This window comes from Procambarus clarkii, chromosome 22, assembly GCF_040958095.1.
Source record: "Procambarus clarkii isolate CNS0578487 chromosome 22, FALCON_Pclarkii_2.0, whole genome shotgun sequence".
In the NCBI taxonomy this organism is placed as follows: Eukaryota; Metazoa; Arthropoda; class Malacostraca; order Decapoda; family Cambaridae; genus Procambarus; species Procambarus clarkii.
The window spans coordinates 34,875,763-34,893,480 of NC_091171.1; the positions used below are offsets into that span (position 1 = coordinate 34,875,763).

The 17,718-nt window shown below is 41.3% G+C and overlaps 1 protein-coding gene across 1 annotated transcript; it reads left to right on the plus strand.

The window, feature by feature from the left end:
- The first annotated feature begins 2,376 nt into the window (after positions 1-2,376).
- On the plus strand, positions 2,377-17,712 carry LOC138367358 (serine/threonine-protein phosphatase 6 regulatory ankyrin repeat subunit B-like). The gene is made up of 7 exons (XM_069328836.1): positions 2,377-2,790; positions 11,490-11,796; positions 12,679-13,091; positions 13,891-14,229; positions 14,666-14,956; positions 15,670-16,068; positions 16,214-17,712. The coding sequence occupies exons 1-7, from the start codon at positions 2,662-2,664 to the stop codon at positions 17,651-17,653; spliced, it is 3,318 nt and encodes a 1,105-aa protein (XP_069184937.1). The 5' UTR covers positions 2,377-2,661; the 3' UTR covers positions 17,654-17,712.
- The last annotated feature ends 6 nt before the right edge of the window (positions 17,713-17,718 follow it).

Here is a 17,718-nt window from a genome sequence, read left to right on the forward strand (position 1 = left end):
TCGGTGCAGCCAGAAGGAAGCCTCGGTGTTGGTCAGAAGGAAGCCTCAGTGCGGCCAGAAGGAAGCCTCAGTGCTGCCAGAACCAACTCAACATTCACAGTCCCAAGTGTGACCATCATCTACCAAGCATCTGGCAACCAATGTGGCTGGACGGGCGCCGGCCCCAGGTACCTCCACCTTGGTGGCGGAGAAACGGCAGTCGTCAAATCACTGAGATCTTTCTCTCTATTTTTGTTTTGTTATTAGCACACTTAGCCGTACCTGCCTTTATGCGGCTACAGAGCTCTTTCAAGCTCAACACGGCATCCTTCTGCTGTATCACCGGCTAAATAAAAGAGTTTTTGTTTTGTGACGAGAGAGATAGAGAAATTGGTGAGGTATTGAGTGCGGACTTAGTCCGCCTTGGAGTACTACGCAGTTGTGTCAACCAGCTAATATTTTCTCTCAGTCGCCTCGACTACTTCTGCCTCGCTTCAGGAATGTGATTCTTCCTATGGATGAACAGGTTACCCATCCACTACCTTCAGTGAGGTGCCCAGGGTAGTCATTGCTACAGTCAAGGGCATGAAGAAGATACCCACCAAGATTGCTGGGTTGAGGCAGTAGTTTAAAAGATGTTGAACATACCCAGCTTCTAATTCCTCAGGTATGGCTTGAAGAAGAGTTACACAGCCAGTTTTTTATCTTGTAGTTGAACTCTACAAGTAGTTTTATGCCTTGTAGAGGAACTCAACAAATAAATTTATTCCCTGTGATCATCCTGCTAGCAGCAAAGGGAGACGCAATAACATTTGCCAATTCAGGCAGCGTGCACTCAGCATAAGAGACTTAATCAGTATTCTGACTATACAAGCGTGACGACACTGCCAGAGCCACTCTGCAGTGTTAGCCCATATGTGAGACCACAAAATTATTGAAATGAATAAGTAAATATATATATATATATATATATATATATATATATATATATATATATATATATATATATATATATATATATATATATGTAAACTGTAGAACTGTAAAACAAAGGAAAGGAGTCCTGACTAGTGGACTGCAAAAGAGAGAGAAGTCGTGACCAATGAACTTTCAAGAGAGTAGAAGAGTCCTGACCCACCGAATACAAAAGCAAGCTGGACTGCCAGTTGTGTCGCAGAAAAAAATTGCCTAATGTGAGCAAGGAAAATGGGCCCATGAGCTTAATGAAGAAACAGCTTGAAAGGTTTTAAAAAGTTCCAACGAAATTCACATAGGAAGATTGATTCAGAGAAACTGAATGAGGTGAGGTGGACGCTAAGAGGCCGCGTGGGGCGAGGAGAAGAGTCAGGAGGGGTGAGGTGGACGCTAAGAGGCCGCGTTGGGCAGGGAGAAGAGTCAGGAGGGGTGAGGTGGACGCTAAGAGGCCGCGTGGGGCGAGGAGAAGAGTCAGGAGGGGTGAGGTGGACGCTAAGAGGCCGCGTGGGGCGAGGAGAAGAGTCAGGAGGGGTGAGGTGGACGCTAAGAGGCCGCGTGGGGCGAGGAGAAGAGTCAGGAGGGGTGAGGTGGACGCTAAGAGGCCGCGTGGGGCGGGGAGAAGAGTCCAGGAGGGGTGAGGTGGACGCTAAGAGGCCGCGTGGGGCGAGGAGAAGAGTCAGGAGGGGTGAGGTGGACGCTAAGAGGCCGCGTGGGGCGAGGGAGAAGAGTCAGGAGGGGTGAGGTGGACGCTAAGAGGCCGGTGGGGGCGGGGAGAAGAGTCAGGAGGGGTGAGGTGGACGCTAAGAGGCCGCGTGGGGCGAGGGAGAAGAGTCAGGAGGGGTGAGGTGGACGCTAAGAGGCCGGTGGGGCGGGAAAAAGCCTACGGGTATCCCCGGAACTCCTTGCCAAACACTTCCCGTCTCCTCTAATCGTTGTTCCTTCTTCTCTGTTATTAATGTTCTTTACATCTTGCATTTATCGCTGATTACACCTGCGTTTTGAGGATTATAAATACCGTATTTAACCTCTTCCAAAGGACACGTATACGACCGAGAATTATAGATAGAAATTCCCTCACCTTACGTGGTAAGAATCCTAACGAGTTCCAAAATCCGGAGCATATGAAAAAGGGCCTTGAACCAGGTAGCCACAAGGGCTATAATTACAACAGTAGAGCGATATCTTTATCGCTGCTTGCTCATTGGGGTGAAGTGTTCGGTTGCTAGATTCATATACTACTATTATATTTTAAAAGATAAGTTCCTATATTAAATCTGTAAATGCTGGTCTGGCAGCTCTTCACTGACGGGTGTAGGCGAGCAGTTCTTCACAGACGCAGCCGTCAGCCAAGGACAAACTTACAAACTGATTTAATATGTGCATTAGTCTTTGGCATCTCGCGTTGCTTAGGTGAATGTTTAAGAACCAGTCTAGCATTGCAAAAGTCTTAGCGTGGATGGCAGTGCTGTTGGTGAGGTCTCCTGGTCAGTGAGGTCCTTGTGTGTGTGTAGGCTGCGTACCAGAGCGCCGGAGCCGTGCTGTGTACTAGACGATACTATTGCTTATTGTGTACTAAAGAGCAGCACTTTCTTGTGTATCAAAGAGCAACAATAAATGTCATGTAGAGGCAACACCTGACATTCTACCTCGTATATGTATGAATGGTCAAAGCTGTTGATAGTGTTTCTTCAGGTCATCTTATAAGTTATGTTGAGCACCCTACATTGCCCCGCCCCTGTGGCGAGGAGCTATGGCGCCCGTCCCACAGACATGGTTACCATCCTGGAGGACAACACAAAAGTCACAGTGACCATCCGACCCGCTGGATCTTCCGAGGTTAGTTCGAATCTTAGAAATGTGGCATATGTAATTCTAATTAACGTGTCTCTTTGTGGCAAATGTACTCTTTAATAATAGTTAAGAGCAGTGGGCAACATAATTTGGGGGCTTACACATATGTTGCATTAGCAACCGATTGCTTGAAAGGCAGGATCCAAGAGCTAAAGTGTTCCTACAAAATTCCTTAGGGAGAAATTGCTAGGGAAGTATTCCCCAAAAATATATATATACTTTAATATATGCATAAACTAGCAAAACTGAACAGTCTTATATACCAACCGAGCTTCCTGGAATGATAGTACTTATAATAATGGTTTGGTGGAGAGTACCAGTGTGTAGTGATGGTCCCCAAAGTAATCCACAATTTGTGGAGTATTTTTTGTGGATTCCGGAAAAAATAAAGCTAAAAGCCAATCTTAAATATTCGTAGACCTAGTATATTGCACATATTTGTACTATTTGAGGCCTAAGATTGCGTGTATTAGGCCTAGAATTGCGTGGAACGGTTAGGTTAGGGCTTATATTTATGTTACGAATGAAAAAGATTCATATTTGCTCAAATTTAATAATATAAAAGTCAACTTTCCAGTGGTCCATCACTGCGTATTGGTGCTTTACACCACATATTTGCTGTAAGTACTTTCATTTTTGGAAAATGAGGTGGCATATACATACACACATAGATGAAAGGTCTTATATACATAATAAACACAGCGACAATCAGTTTGGTGTATTGAGCCCCTGGTTGCCCTGTATATATATATATATATATATATATATATATATATATATATATATATATATATATATATATATATATATATATATATATATATATATATATATATATATATATATATATACAGGGCATATATATAATATATATATATATATATATATATATATATATATATATATATATATATATATATATATATATATATATATATATATATATATATATTCACATAGATATTTACTCCTCCCACCCGTAAAAGTATCGGCCATTGAGATGAAAACACTATTGTTTTTATTTGCTTTCAAACAAGTTTTAGTGGTGAGGGATTTCCAAGCCACTCATATATTGCAGGCGTCAAGGTTGACCGGATACTTGGCCTCCTCCCTAACACCGTCTCAGTCAGATGGTGTTCCTCTCGGGGAGTACCAACATTATTTCTACTGCAAATGCAACTCCTACAACTACTACTATTATTATTGCTAATACAACTAACACTACCACAACTACTAATGTTATTGATTAGGCAATTACTACTACTGCTGCTTCTGCTACTACTACCGTTACAATTGCGACTATTTTTACTGCTACAACTGTTAATATTGGAACTAATACTACTACTGCTGCTCCTTATATTACAATTACTCTGACTACTAGTGCAGCTGCTATCACTAATACTACTGACATTGCAACTGCTGCTAATGTAACTACTGCTACTACTACTCATATTGCAACTATCACCATTACACTTTCTGCGAAGACTACTACTACTACTACTACTGCCACAGATACTACTGTGGCAGTAGCAGCTGCTACTAGTGCTAGTACTACTATGCTACTGTTACCATACGACTGTTACAGCAACTAGTACACAAATGCAGCTGCTACTAATAATACTAGAATAGTATATACTATGAACGAATTCATAAATGTGCACGTGTTTCCATTTGCAACTGAAATTGTTCAAAGTTGTACAGCTTCCGTATAGAACATCATCAACAACTTTAGGGTCTTACCGCATCAAACTCTCTTTAGACCCGGTAACCGAGATCAGATTTCAATAGCACTGAAATGGTTTGTTACATGTGACAGTAATTCCTAATAATATAAAGCATGCAGATAAAGGTATATCTCTTCCTTTAATGCTGACTTGTTTTATTCCATCTCGTAAACCTGCTATACAATTATATACATCACTCGATCAAAATATGTGTTTTTGTTTAAATCACGCTAATATTTATGACAAAGTTTGAGTGGCCAGTGACAAGTGAATGAGTGGAAAAAACGAGCTTTCCCTGTTTTGCTAGATGGGTGTTTCCTCGTCTGACAAAAGGGATTTCACTCGTTAGTGAACTATTAGGGTGAGGGGTGTGGACATCATACCAGGCAGAAGATGGTAATGAGTGTGAGGATGAGCTCCTAAGTAACGTCTTGTATACTTCCTTAATTCACAATTTCACTTAACCAAGGTCAGCTCTTTCTATGTCCCCGTAGTTCACATCCATACGAGTTGAGACAATGAGTCTTTAATATCGTTGCTTACGACCCGCGTCTTACGGAGCTACGTAATCTTCCCACTTTGCTGCTTCTTTGGATAATTGCTTATAACATGTCTGCTCCACTCTGTCATAGAGCTTAATCTACGATATTTTTTCTTAGGATATTAAATATTTAATATTTTAAGATATTTTTATAGCACAGATATTTTTTCTGTGCTGATTTGCTTTATGATATATGTGTCTTTGTGAAGATAAAGAATAACAATACAATTTTGATGGTAGAATTATTTGAATGGCAAGACAATATATATTCATCAGTTTTTGTATGAGTTTGTCGGAAAATCCGACACCACTTAATATCATACAGATAATAGCTGCTGTATTACCAACAAGTTAACCATAGAAAACGTAACTTGTAGTGGAATTACCGTCTATAGAAAACGGGATATCATCACCACATACTATTATAATTCACCACCTATTATGGTGGGAATTATTCTTAAATACATTAGTCTTTGGACTTTACCATCATAAAACATCTTATATAAATTAACTTAATTATCAATATTAAAGTAGAGTAAATGTGACCCTTCTATCACTTTCTGAAATCTGGACAAAGTAGGCCAGGCGTCAGTGGGGAAGGAGGGCAGCCATTGTTTGTTATAACGAGACCAGAGGCTCACACGGAGCAAATTCGGCTCCTGTTAATTTACTTGGACGTAGTGTTATGGATACCAAAGGTGTACCATCTGTCAACACGCTGTCAACAAATCAAGTTAAGTGTCTATCCGAAACCCGTTTATCATTCATTTATGGCCATTAATGTCAGGATATAGGGTGACCCGGTTAGATCGCGAAATCGCCTCAAACTAAAGGTAATTAAGCCAGGTCTTCATGTTCCATGTACTGTATAGTGTTTTCTCTGATATAGCTTGTCATATATAGGATTCTGGCTTCACAGCTAGCGCACTTTTGACAGGTCAAGACGAGGAAGGAAGAGTTTGTGCACCAGTTACTGGGTGATATGGAAGCTACCTCAAAGAGGATAATTTGGTGTCTACACCCTAGTTATACCTGGTGGACTAACCTGCTGTACTATAAGATAAGGAACCTCTTTAATGTATGTAGTCTATTCCTGTAGTTTGATTGGCTGCATATATATTAATTTAATAAACCCCCCCTAATGTGTAGAGGATCGATTTGTGAGATTATGAGATTATTGCAGAAATACAGTCCACTTATCATTATACAAATTGCTATCGAAGTATATAAATTAACGTAAATATAAATTCATATAAATTAAATAAATATAAATCTCACAGGTCGGTTCCCACATTATTTGGACCTTCGGAACCGGAATATTCGGTCCTATGAACCCACATTTGGTCATCTTAGTACCGGATGAACCAGTTAACCAGTGGATTCATTAAATATACTAGTGCAGTGTTATTTAAACAAAGCCAGTCAAGACAGCGGCGTTGCCTCGTGGGAGCTCAGGAGCCTCCCTCAGCCCAGTTCAGCTTCGTCAGCGGTTTCATGCACACCCACAGATATTTGGTGGCGTGTTATTTCGTGAAATGACAGCGCTAATATAGAAGCCAGCCTAATTAGTGACTGTGTCTTCGCGATATTGTTCACGGATTTCGTGGTGTTACATTTCGCGAGAGATTATCCACGATTTGTGGACTTATTTCGCGAGGGTCACTAATAACATTTAATACTTCTAGATAATATTAGAAGTTTCATAGAGGCTAATTAAGAGGCTATTAACAATAATTGTGTATATTATTTCTCCAAAATAGAGAATTATTTAATATATATTGCACTAGTGATCACAATATAATATTTACTAATTGCCAACCCACAACAGGGTAGGATATTACTAGTTGAACTATTATCGTTCATCCTAGTCCCATTATTACTATAGTCAGTTGTACTATATTGAATAACCTAACACCATTAATGAATGGTCCAGACCCTATTTTGGGTGTAATTTTTATCAACTCGAGTTGAGTTGTGTATATATAATAATTTACTTATTATCATTACACCTTTGAGTGATTAATTAGTGTCTCTACCATCCTAGGGTGATATAGAAGAGCTAACCTAAAGGTACTTCCAGTGACACTGGTTTATCACTCAAATCATTAGTGTGTATGATTGTATATATATAATGTGTATTAATTTTAAGTGCTAACCTCTAGTAGAGGTAGGATTATTGCCTAGTGAGTGCAGAATTTACCCTAGGCTACCATTAGTGTTTGTTCAGTATTATGAGCAGCCCGAAGTACAAGTCCCACAAGGCTTCACCAACGAGCCAGTATGGATAATGCAGGGAGAATGAAAAGAACCCTTGCAGGTCTTAAAGGGCCACTTAACAAGACAGATCAAGAAATGTGAAGATTTGTCACAACAATCAACAGTTGATTATGCTGACCTGGAAAGCTATTATCAAGCAGCTGCAGGTAAATTTGAGCAAAAAATCAAATGTCAAATAGCAACATATGTGGCTGAACTTGCCAACACTAATTTATCAGAAACAGAAATAGACGACATTATGGTTGATCTTGCGAATTATGAAAGATCACACTCAGGCCACGTTACAGCCTTATGTCAAATTAATTGCCCAGAACAAGGCAGCAACAACAACAACAGTTGCATCTAATACGAGTCAAGCAGAAGCTCGACTCCCTCCAATTAATTTACCCACTTTCTCAGGAAAAAGACGAGGAAGATTGGGACGAATTTTGGAACAAATTCGTTGACCTTGTAGACTCAAAACATCTTTACCAAAGAGTAGTAAATTCTCTTATTTGCAAAGGCCAATTATCAGGTGAGGCTAAAACAGTAGTATCCCATCTGAGATTAACTAATGACGGCTATGATCTGGCAGTACAACTCCTCAAGAATAATTATGCTGATCCAGAAGTAAGAACATCACATTTAGTTCATGAGCTGTTGCATTTACCCCCACCGAGGCTTCAGCTGATTCACTCCAAGTCTTCAAGCTGGAGGTAGAATCATTGATCAATGCCCTCAGCCTGACAGCAGATACAAACGGGGCTGAGTGGGTCTTGAAAATAATTGTCCAGGAGAAAATACCTAGGGACATATTGAGACAAATGAGTGCTCATTACAATAAAAGCATCTTATCCATGAATGAAATATCTGAAGGTTTAAAGTCAGTAGTTCATCAATTACGAACACATGACAAGATTAAAACCCCAAGTAAACCCTCAGAAAACCAATAATAGTAAACCACAGAGTACCAAAGGTACTCCAAATGAATCTAGACAATATAATTCAACACCAAAGTGGAACAGTGGCAGTGTGGGCGTATATGCAGTGGGACCCTCCAAGCCTATAGTTACTGTGTCACCCAAGAACGTGACACCAAAGGGTAGCTGGAAGCTATGGAACGTGTTTGTTCTGCAATGAGAAACATTCAATGTACCACTGCTCTAATTTTCCTGATAGTGACGCCCGTGTTGAACGACTCAAAGATTTGCAACATTGCACGAGGTGCCTCAGGAAACATAACATCAACGACTGTGATACCCAATTACACACCTGTAATAGGTGTAACAAAGGTCAGCACCATGCAGCATTGTGCAGAGACAACCAAAATAACGTCTCCAAACCCCAAGGTTTTGGAGACAGCATTCCCACCACAGTACAGTACTGCAAGGTGCAACAAACAAACAGTGTCCAATCGGCAAAGTCTAAAGGTAATACGACTTTGCCTACTGCCCAAATTACCATCCTGAATAAGAGGGCCAAGGTCCATACCCGTGGGTTTGTTTGACCAAGGATCCCAGAGAACATATATCACTAAAAGGCTGGCAGATGAATTACAATTAAGGCCTGTAGCCCAGATGTCATTCAACATCTCAGGGTTTGTAACAAGATGCAGGACCTCAAGTCTACCAGGTGGTTACAACCATCAGTAAGCTTAGGCAGGTACGTCTGTCGAGTACAAGCCATTGTGGTGGACAAAATACCAGTAGACCTACAAGTTCAAGGTCTGAGAGCAACAGCCAAATTCCTGAGAAATAGAGGAATAAAATTGCAGATATATTAAGTCTGATCACCTCACTGACTTCGGTCCTCCTTGTGGGGACAGACTATTGTCATCGATTCATCGGTAGCCCTACTAAATATCAGGGTATAACCATGTTAAACTCTGGCAGGAGGTAAATTACTCTCAGGCCCAGTATCAAGCCTGAGGAGACCTATGCCTGCAGATAAACAATACCAGTAGAAATCTAAATTTGTCAGGCTGATTATATTTCTCCAGTAGCATTATACTAAGGAGATTACAGGCTGACTATAACCAACAGAGGTTGATGTTAGTATCATCATTTAAAGCTGAAGATGAGTTCATGAGGCTTCAGTGGCAAATCAGTGAACTGTAGCCTAAACAGCTACAAGTCACTGCGACCAATGTCACTGAACCCACTGCAGTCTCAGAACCATACTTTACTTTAATGATGAGCTATTTCAATCTTCTGAATCAATTAACTAAATTAAACCCCAATAAATTTGATGACTGATTTGATACATTTATTATTTAATCAAGATGCATTCCATGGGCCTCAGTGTTTATATATCAGTGACCAGTTACCTGAAGAAACTTCAAGTTATATCTAATGTCACTGATCTCACTGCAGTCCCTGAATCATACTTGCCTGTAGTACTTGATCACATCCAGTCTTCTGGGTTAAATAATATGTAATAAGGCTTGAATATTAGCCTTTCAAGAGTTGACAGGGAAATGAAATCGCATTAGACTTCTAACCCCTACAACTCTAGTACGGGACATCCGTCCTGTACGAACAGACGCACAAATGTGTGCTTACTAACTACTAACATCAATTAATCTAATAATTCGAAGGAGGAGTATCGGTGTTCGTCTGTTCTAAATAGGACTTCGACCCGTGAGCAGCCCCTGGGGAATTATGTCGGAAAATCCGACACCACTTAATATCATACAGATAATAGCTTCTGTATTACCAACAGTTAACCATAGAAAACGTAACTTGTAGTGGAATTACCGTCTATAGAAAACGGGATATCATCACCACATACTATTATAATTCACCACCTATTATGGTGGGAATTATTCTTAAATACATTAGTCTTTGGACTTTACCATCATAAAAAACATCTTATATAAATTAACTTAATTATCAATATTAAAGTAGAGTAAATGTGACCCTTCTATCACTTTCTGAAATCTGGACAAAGTAGGCCAGGCGTCAGTGGGGAAGGAGGGCAGCCATTGTTGTTATAAACGAGACCAGAGGGCTCACACGGGAGCAAATTTCGGCTCCTGTTAATTTTACTTGGACGTAGTGTTATGGATACCAAAGGTGTACCATCTGTCAACACGCTGTCAACAAATCAAGTTAAGTGTCTATCCGAAACCCGTTTATCATTCATTTATGGCCATTAATGTCAGGATATAGGGTGACCCGGTTAGATCGCGAAATCGCCTCAAACTAAAGGTAATTAAGCCAGGTCTTCATGTTCCATGTACTGTATAGTGTTTTCTCTGATATAGCTTGTCATATATAGGATTCTGGCTTCACAGCTAGCGCACTTTTGACAGGTCAAGACGAGGAAGGAAGAGTTTGTGCACCAGTTACTGGGTGATATGGAAGCTACCTCAAAGAGGATAATTTGGTGTCTACACCCTAGTTATACCTGGTGGACTAACCTGCTGTACTATAAGATAAGGAACCTCTTTAATGTATGTAGTCTATTCCTGTAGTTTGATTGGCTGCATATATATTAATTTAATAAACCCCCCCTAATGTGTAGAGGATCGATTTGTGAGATTATGAGATTATTGCAGAAATACAGTCCACTTATCATTATACAAATTGCTATCGAAGTATATAAATTAACGTAAATATAATTCATATAAATTAAATAAATATAAATCTCACAGGTCGGTTCCCACATGAGTTCAACATAGATTTTCCGGCTTGGTGCCATCTATTTTGATAATTACTTACTTGGTTTTGACGAAAGACAATTCTAATTGATTTGCTTTACGTAGAACAAGGTCATAGTGCTGGCCAGAAGCCTGACCTTCATCACACTTGTCGGATTCTCTTGTTTGGTATCACTACTGAAGCTACACGCAAAGTTATCTTTGAATGCGTTACAGTTTCTTCTTATCATTGGACTCCAAGTAAAATATGAGACTATTATGATTAATAATATTTTTTCTGTTACACAGTACGTCATGGATTAGGGATTTTTTGTAATCAAATAACCATGTTTTATTCACATTTTCGTATATATAACTAATACACAAAGGGTCAATTGAGTGTTTCAAGCGTAGGTTAGACATAATTGGAGCTGCTTCGTATGGACCAATAAGCCTTCAATAGTTTCCTTAATGCTTACTGTTCTTATGTACTAAAGAAAACATGACCACTCTTCCCTCTCAGGCGCTGGTGCAGGCAGTAAGGGACGGAGACCTTTTTAGGGTGTTGGAGGCAATCCGATCCGGAGGGGACGTGAACGCCACCCTTCCCCGGGATGACCGAGAATTCCCCGCTGCTTCGCTGATGGCTCTGGCCGCCGCCAAGGGCCATACTCATATTGTGACTTGTCTCCTGGACGCTGGTCTGGACGTGAACAACAGAGGAGACTTCCCCTGCCCCCCACTCCAGTTGGCTGCACGCTTTGGTCATGACAAAACTGTGGCAGCCTTACTGGCTGCTCGGCCTGACATCAACGCTGGGGATAAATTTGGTAACGTTAACAATATTGATGTTTATTATTTTTATACTATGCAAGGCAGTAACGATATCTATTCTTTTGTAATACTGGAGGAATTCCGTGTTCTCATAACATATCTATTGAGCAACAGTTAGTCAACATAAATTATGGTTAACTCGGTTTTTATACATGACTTCTACCCTTACCTCCTTCCCTCCTCACCTCATCTCCTGACCGTCCCTCCTCACATTCCTCACCTATCATCTCGCTTTATATTGATTCTTCTAGTTCTTGTATGTCACGTTTTGATTAGAATCCAAGACGAATTTGTAAGGGTCCAGGACGATAGTCAAAGGTTCAGGACGACTACATAAGGGATCAATATGACTTTTTAAAAGACCAGAATGACTAGATAAGGGCCAGAGATGACCTGATAAGAGTCCAGAACGAGTTCAAAACGGTCCAGGACGACTTCATAAGTATTCAGGAATGACGCAAATGTCACCACTTTCATGTCAAATATATGGCTTGGGGTATTTGTTTCAACTGCTTTATTGTAATTAATTCACAATACAAAGTTATTTATAAAAATAAACCTTCTGCAGTTCAATTTATTCACACGTTCTTAAATGATATGTATATACGCTTGGTGTAATGACATATATTTGAAATTAAAGGCCTTCGCAAAGGGAAAACTTTAAAAAACGGACTGGATGGTGCAGCTACGAACTCGCTTCTTACAGAGACTGCGTTTGATCCCACAATGTGGAAATGGTTGTGCCCCATCCCTTCCCTCCACTCCACACATCCCAGCCTGTCCTCTTGTCCTTTCCAAGTGCTTTTAGTCATACTGGTTTATCGCTTTCCCATGATAATTATCTTAAAAAATGGAAATAATAGTTAATTACCTTGCAGGCGTGACGGCACTACACATGGCGGCCAGAAGAGGCCACTTCGAGTGTGCGAGGCTGCTCGTCTTGGCCGGGGCGGACCTGGATATTCGGGACGTCTACATGAGAACGCCTATACACGGAGCTGTGGTCGGCGGGAGCTCGGACATTGTCAAATTATTTCTGGATTCTGGGTGTAACTACAATGCTCTCAACGATGCTTCCTTCACGGCCATGCACGTGGCGGCCTTAATGGGGAACGAGAAGGCTATTCAAGAGCTCGTGCAGGCTGGCCTTAAGCTGGAGGAGCAGGAAGTACCTGGTTTGTCCCCGGAGGAGGTGGCGGAGGCCTGGGGTAAACACAACACCGCCTGGCTTATTCGCAAAATGGCCAAGCGCAGAGACAAGAGAGCGCGCACCCCTACCACCACCCTCATGGTAAGCCACCACCACACTCTTCATGATCAACGCCACCACACTGTTCTCGGTGAACGCAATTACAATCTGTATTATTATATCGAAAGTTCAACATGTTGTACTTGTAATGCGCTGTTAATAGTCAAGTTGTTCCGGCATGATCCGTTCTTTATTTGGCGATCCCATTAGCAAGCTTGTTCAAAATGCAAAACTTCCAAACACCATCATATAATTTAATTTTTTATTTTAAAAACATGAAAGGAAACTGAAAACAAGAATTGTTAACATTTTCTAACTTTATATATGTGTTCAATTCCATTAAAGGAAAATTCTTAAGTATTTGGAAATAGGATTCTGCTGATTTGAGAAATTAATGTGAATGCAAATGTTAATTTATTAAATTTAGATTATGTGTAAACATTTATGATCTATCAACATCATAATGTGAGAAAATAATACAAGTACTGCAAATTACTAGCTATTGTGAATTTAGGTCCAAAACTGTTTGAATGTCAACTTTAAGGCAAAATATAATATTACCTTAAAAGAAAAGCTATCGACTAAGTATGGTTAAAGTGATCCCATTCCTTACTGATGAGGGAGTTAAGACTTTTATATTTTTGGACATCATTGTAAAAAACATTTAATATACTGTGGTAGGGCGAGAGGACAAATAATCATATTAAAACATTTTGATGATCAAATACTTTGGAGCAATGCACTGGGGTTGACTCTCGTTCCGGGTCACTCCAGACCCTATTTAAAATTATTTGTATATTTTCATGCTGATGAAATTAAATGACTAATCCTGGTATTTCAGGAGAGGAGCTTGATGGAATATGAGACAAGAGGGAATGATACCCTAAAGTGGGCACAGGAAGGCAACGTAATTAATTTTATAGCCAATGCTCCCCATTTACCTAACGAACCCGTTTGCAAAGGTGGTATAGACTTCCATTACCAAGATGCCGATGGTCTCACAGCCCTCCACTGGGCGGCCAAGTTGGGCCTCAAGTCCATTGTGTTGAATTTAATGGAGTTCTCTGGGGCCCTACCTACTGCAGTGACCTTTGACGGCATGACCCCTGCTGACCTGGCCAGGCAGGCGGGTCACACTGAACTAGCCAACACCATCACGGAGATTGCTCAACCTCCTCAGGTTAGTTCATTATACATGTTTTATTATGCAACTTTTTGTGTTACATAGTTGTGCCCGCTTGGTGCCTGCTTTTGATAAGTTACGTAATATTTTCAAAGCCAATATAAATAAATATCAATAAATCAAGAGACAATAATATTTGTGTTCAGTCTTTACCACAGATGTTAAATTATATTTCATAAAATAGAACTGGTGTTTTTTGCATCCACTAATTTACGAAATGTGTCCTATTCATGAGAGTAAAATAACTCACTAGAAACTCATTAACTCAGAATGTGTACATTTATAATATTTTTTGGCGGTGACACTATTTCATCTAGTTTGAGAGCAGAAATGTGTGTTAAAGACCTAACTTATTTTGACAATCGCTGCACAGCAATGTTGTAACAACTGACAAGAAAGTCACTTTAAAAGTTATTTATTTCTGACCACGCAGGCAGGCGCGTCCGCTCCAGCGCTCTACAAGGAACTTCTGATGGTGATCAGCGCTGGTGACAACGTTGAGAAAGCCTCCCGGCTGCTGCGCTCAGGAGCGCCCCTCGAGCCCGTGGGGGACTTCTACACCAGCGCCCTCGTCCTCGCCGTCACCTGCAACAGGCCGTTGATCCTGAGTCTTCTGGTGGCAGCAGGAGCACCACTCACCACCTGCTCGGGGGGCCTCTCCCTCCTCCAGCTGGCCTGGCGTTCACACGACGTTACCATCCGGCTAAGAATCCTAATGACCAGAGTAAGTTAAGAAACGTTGCTCTTGATGGACTTAATTAAAACCTGCTAGGTACGTTTTTGAGAAAATTGTTTTTGTGAGAGTCCTGGCCTGGTTGGTAAAGCAAGGGTTTAATATTTGCAGGTCTGAGTTCAATCCCCGGGTGGTTCATCTATGTAAAATGTTATTATTCAAGATATTGTGGATTGCAATTTATAATCGTGGATGATTGGTGGAATTTCACTAGATGCTACTATGGTGATCCAAAGCTGCTATGTTGAACACTGTTTTTCGTCAGTTGATATGTATCGCTTCCCAAGGGTTAATGGAAATAAAGGGGAAATAATTGAGTTGGACCCTCAACAAGATTTACATAATTAAATATTATAATATTATCTATATACTATATATCTATATACTCATATATATCAGCAGCAGACCTAGCCATTTATGCCTTTTTTACCATAATTCCGTATATGTAAATTCAAATGTTAAATATAAACAAATAATTATCATTAGCAATAAGTAAATAAATTTCTAAATATCTTTTGTGAAGCAAATAATTTAGATAAGACATTAGGTTTTGTCAAATATCTGAGTAACCTTCATTTTTCTTGAGGAAAAACCTGACATTTGTTGTGACACAGAGCGCCTCACACACTGGTCTTAAGGTTTTATCATAAATACATCACGTTATTGTGGCTTCATAGTAAATTTATCTTTCATATTTTTTACAGAACTTCCTGCACACACTCCAGATAGAAAGGCGTCGCCTTAAGCCACAAGACTTTGCTCTTCGGGAGGGTATTGACCACCTCGTGACGAGTCTGAGAAGTGAGACCCCTTGGCAGACCAGCTGGCCCCTTCAGGCAGACACTGACCTCACCTCACTCATGGTCTCGGCTGCCACTAATAACTGCCCTCTGACAGCATCCTTCCTGAGGCAGGCGGGAGCCAAGTCCTTCCTGCAGGACCAGTCCGGCATCACTCCTCTGCACGCGGCGCTGGACGCCCACCACTGGGACCTCGCCAGGTTGATGGTCAAGCACATAGGAGCCTGTCTCTACATCCCGGACTCCTCAGGCAGGCTTCCCTTGGACATGCTGCCCGCACACCATAGAACACAGGTGGAGGAGGTGAGACCTTTACTCTTTTGCTTCCTAAAGTTTAACTCTGAATGGTATAAATTATTCATATTTCTATTTGGCCATTTTCAACTGACGAAGATACATATTTTGAAAATAATATTTCATAAGTTACATATTTTGAAAATAATTTCAGAGCATTTATCAGCAAGAGAGACAACAATTAGAAGATTTGATAGAGAAGGTCAAGGATAAGGAAGAGAAAGACCAGCTTCACGAGGTTCTTGACCAGTATGACTCTTTGTTTGCAAGTTACCGAACGAATTCTCCATTGAATAAGACTCGTCTTCCTTCCGAAGCTTCAGCACGAGAACGCGCCGTCAACTCATACGGTCTTCTGGTATCTTGCCGGCGAGGACTTCTGCAGCTGGTATATCTTCTTGTCACCGTAGGAGGCCTTGACGTAGATACAGTGGTCGACGATACCCATGACTCTACTGCTCTCCATCAAGCTGCCGCCCATGGCAACTCAGGGTGCTTGGTTCTGCTCCTAAGTCTTGGAGCATCTGCTCTGAAAGCAGACCGATACGGACATACGCCATCCCACTTTGCTGCCATGTTTGGTCATGGCACAACTTATCAGCAGTTAGAGGTGTTCCTGGAGGACAAGCAGCCTGTCAGTGCTGCGGGAGCAACCCCAGCTGGTGTTAACTCTAACTTTACAGGCTACTTGCACCGCTACATGAAGACTGAAGTCGAGCCCGAAGGCGTTCTGGTTTTCAAAAAGCCCTCCGAAGGAATCAAAGAGCTCCTAAATCTTGTTAATATTAGAGACATGGCAAGTCAACTAAGTGACATCAGTGTTGACTTCACTAAAGGTGAAGCTAAGGAGGTCAGGGAGGTCGTGACCCGAGAGGTCCAGCTTATAATGAACAAAGTGAGTGCTGCTGACAGTCTATACGAGGGGAAGCTAACCACTGTAGGAAGTACATCAGACGGCACACGCCTCTATGCACCAGATGAGTTCGACTTAAGCGTTGTGTTGTCAAACGTTCCTGGAATTAAAGTGGAAATAATTGAGTTGGACCCTCAACAAGCTGCTCTGAATGGACACAGATTGAGAGTTCGTGTCAAGACAGACCATCCAAGTCTTCAAGGGAAGACTTTGATAAATAACTTCTATGAGTTAGTAAGGAAGTGTTTGGAGATTCACACTATCGAGAGCAGTCAGTTGAGCCTTGTGCCGCCAGGAGTGACCAGAACTCAGGTAGGTGTGGCACTGACACTTGCCTGGCAGGGCAAAGAGTATCCTCTTTTGCTGATTGGCATAGACTTGGTTCCTGTAGTGGCTATCCCCTGGCCAGCAGAGGTAAGCAGACCCCCACTGACTCCTGCTAACATCAGTCAAGTGTATCTGTGTAACACAGCCGACGGGGAGTGGCGTTGTAGCTTTGCTGGAGCCGAGGCAGAAGTCCTGAGCCAACTGGACTCCCAGGAGCGCCGGGTCTATGTGGCCTGCAAGACTCTTCTCTCTCACCTGAAGGCTGAGCCCTGGATGCCTCGAGAAGTAAAGGCAAACTATACTTGGTGGGATTCACGCAAGTGGAAAATCATGATCCCAGCGGATTTGCTGTGAAGAACAGCTTCCTAAATCAGTTGCAACGCAAACGCGAGGAGAAGAGAGAGTGGCGAGACGAGGAC

What these genes read in the sequence shown, in the direction of transcription:
- LOC138367358 (XM_069328836.1), top strand. Translation starts at nt 2,662, where the DNA reads ATGTTGAGCACCCTACATTGCCCCGCCCCTGTGGCGAGGAGCTATGGC. An exon ending in GACCCGCTGGATCTTCCGAG is followed by an intron (nt 2,791 to 11,489) that starts GTTAGTTCGAAT and finishes CTTCCCTCTCAG; the next exon opens with GCGCTGGTGCAGGCAGTAAG. An exon ending in ATAGAACACAGGTGGAGGAG is followed by an intron (nt 16,069 to 16,213) that starts GTGAGACCTTTA and finishes AAATAATTTCAG; the next exon opens with AGCATTTATCAGCAAGAGAG.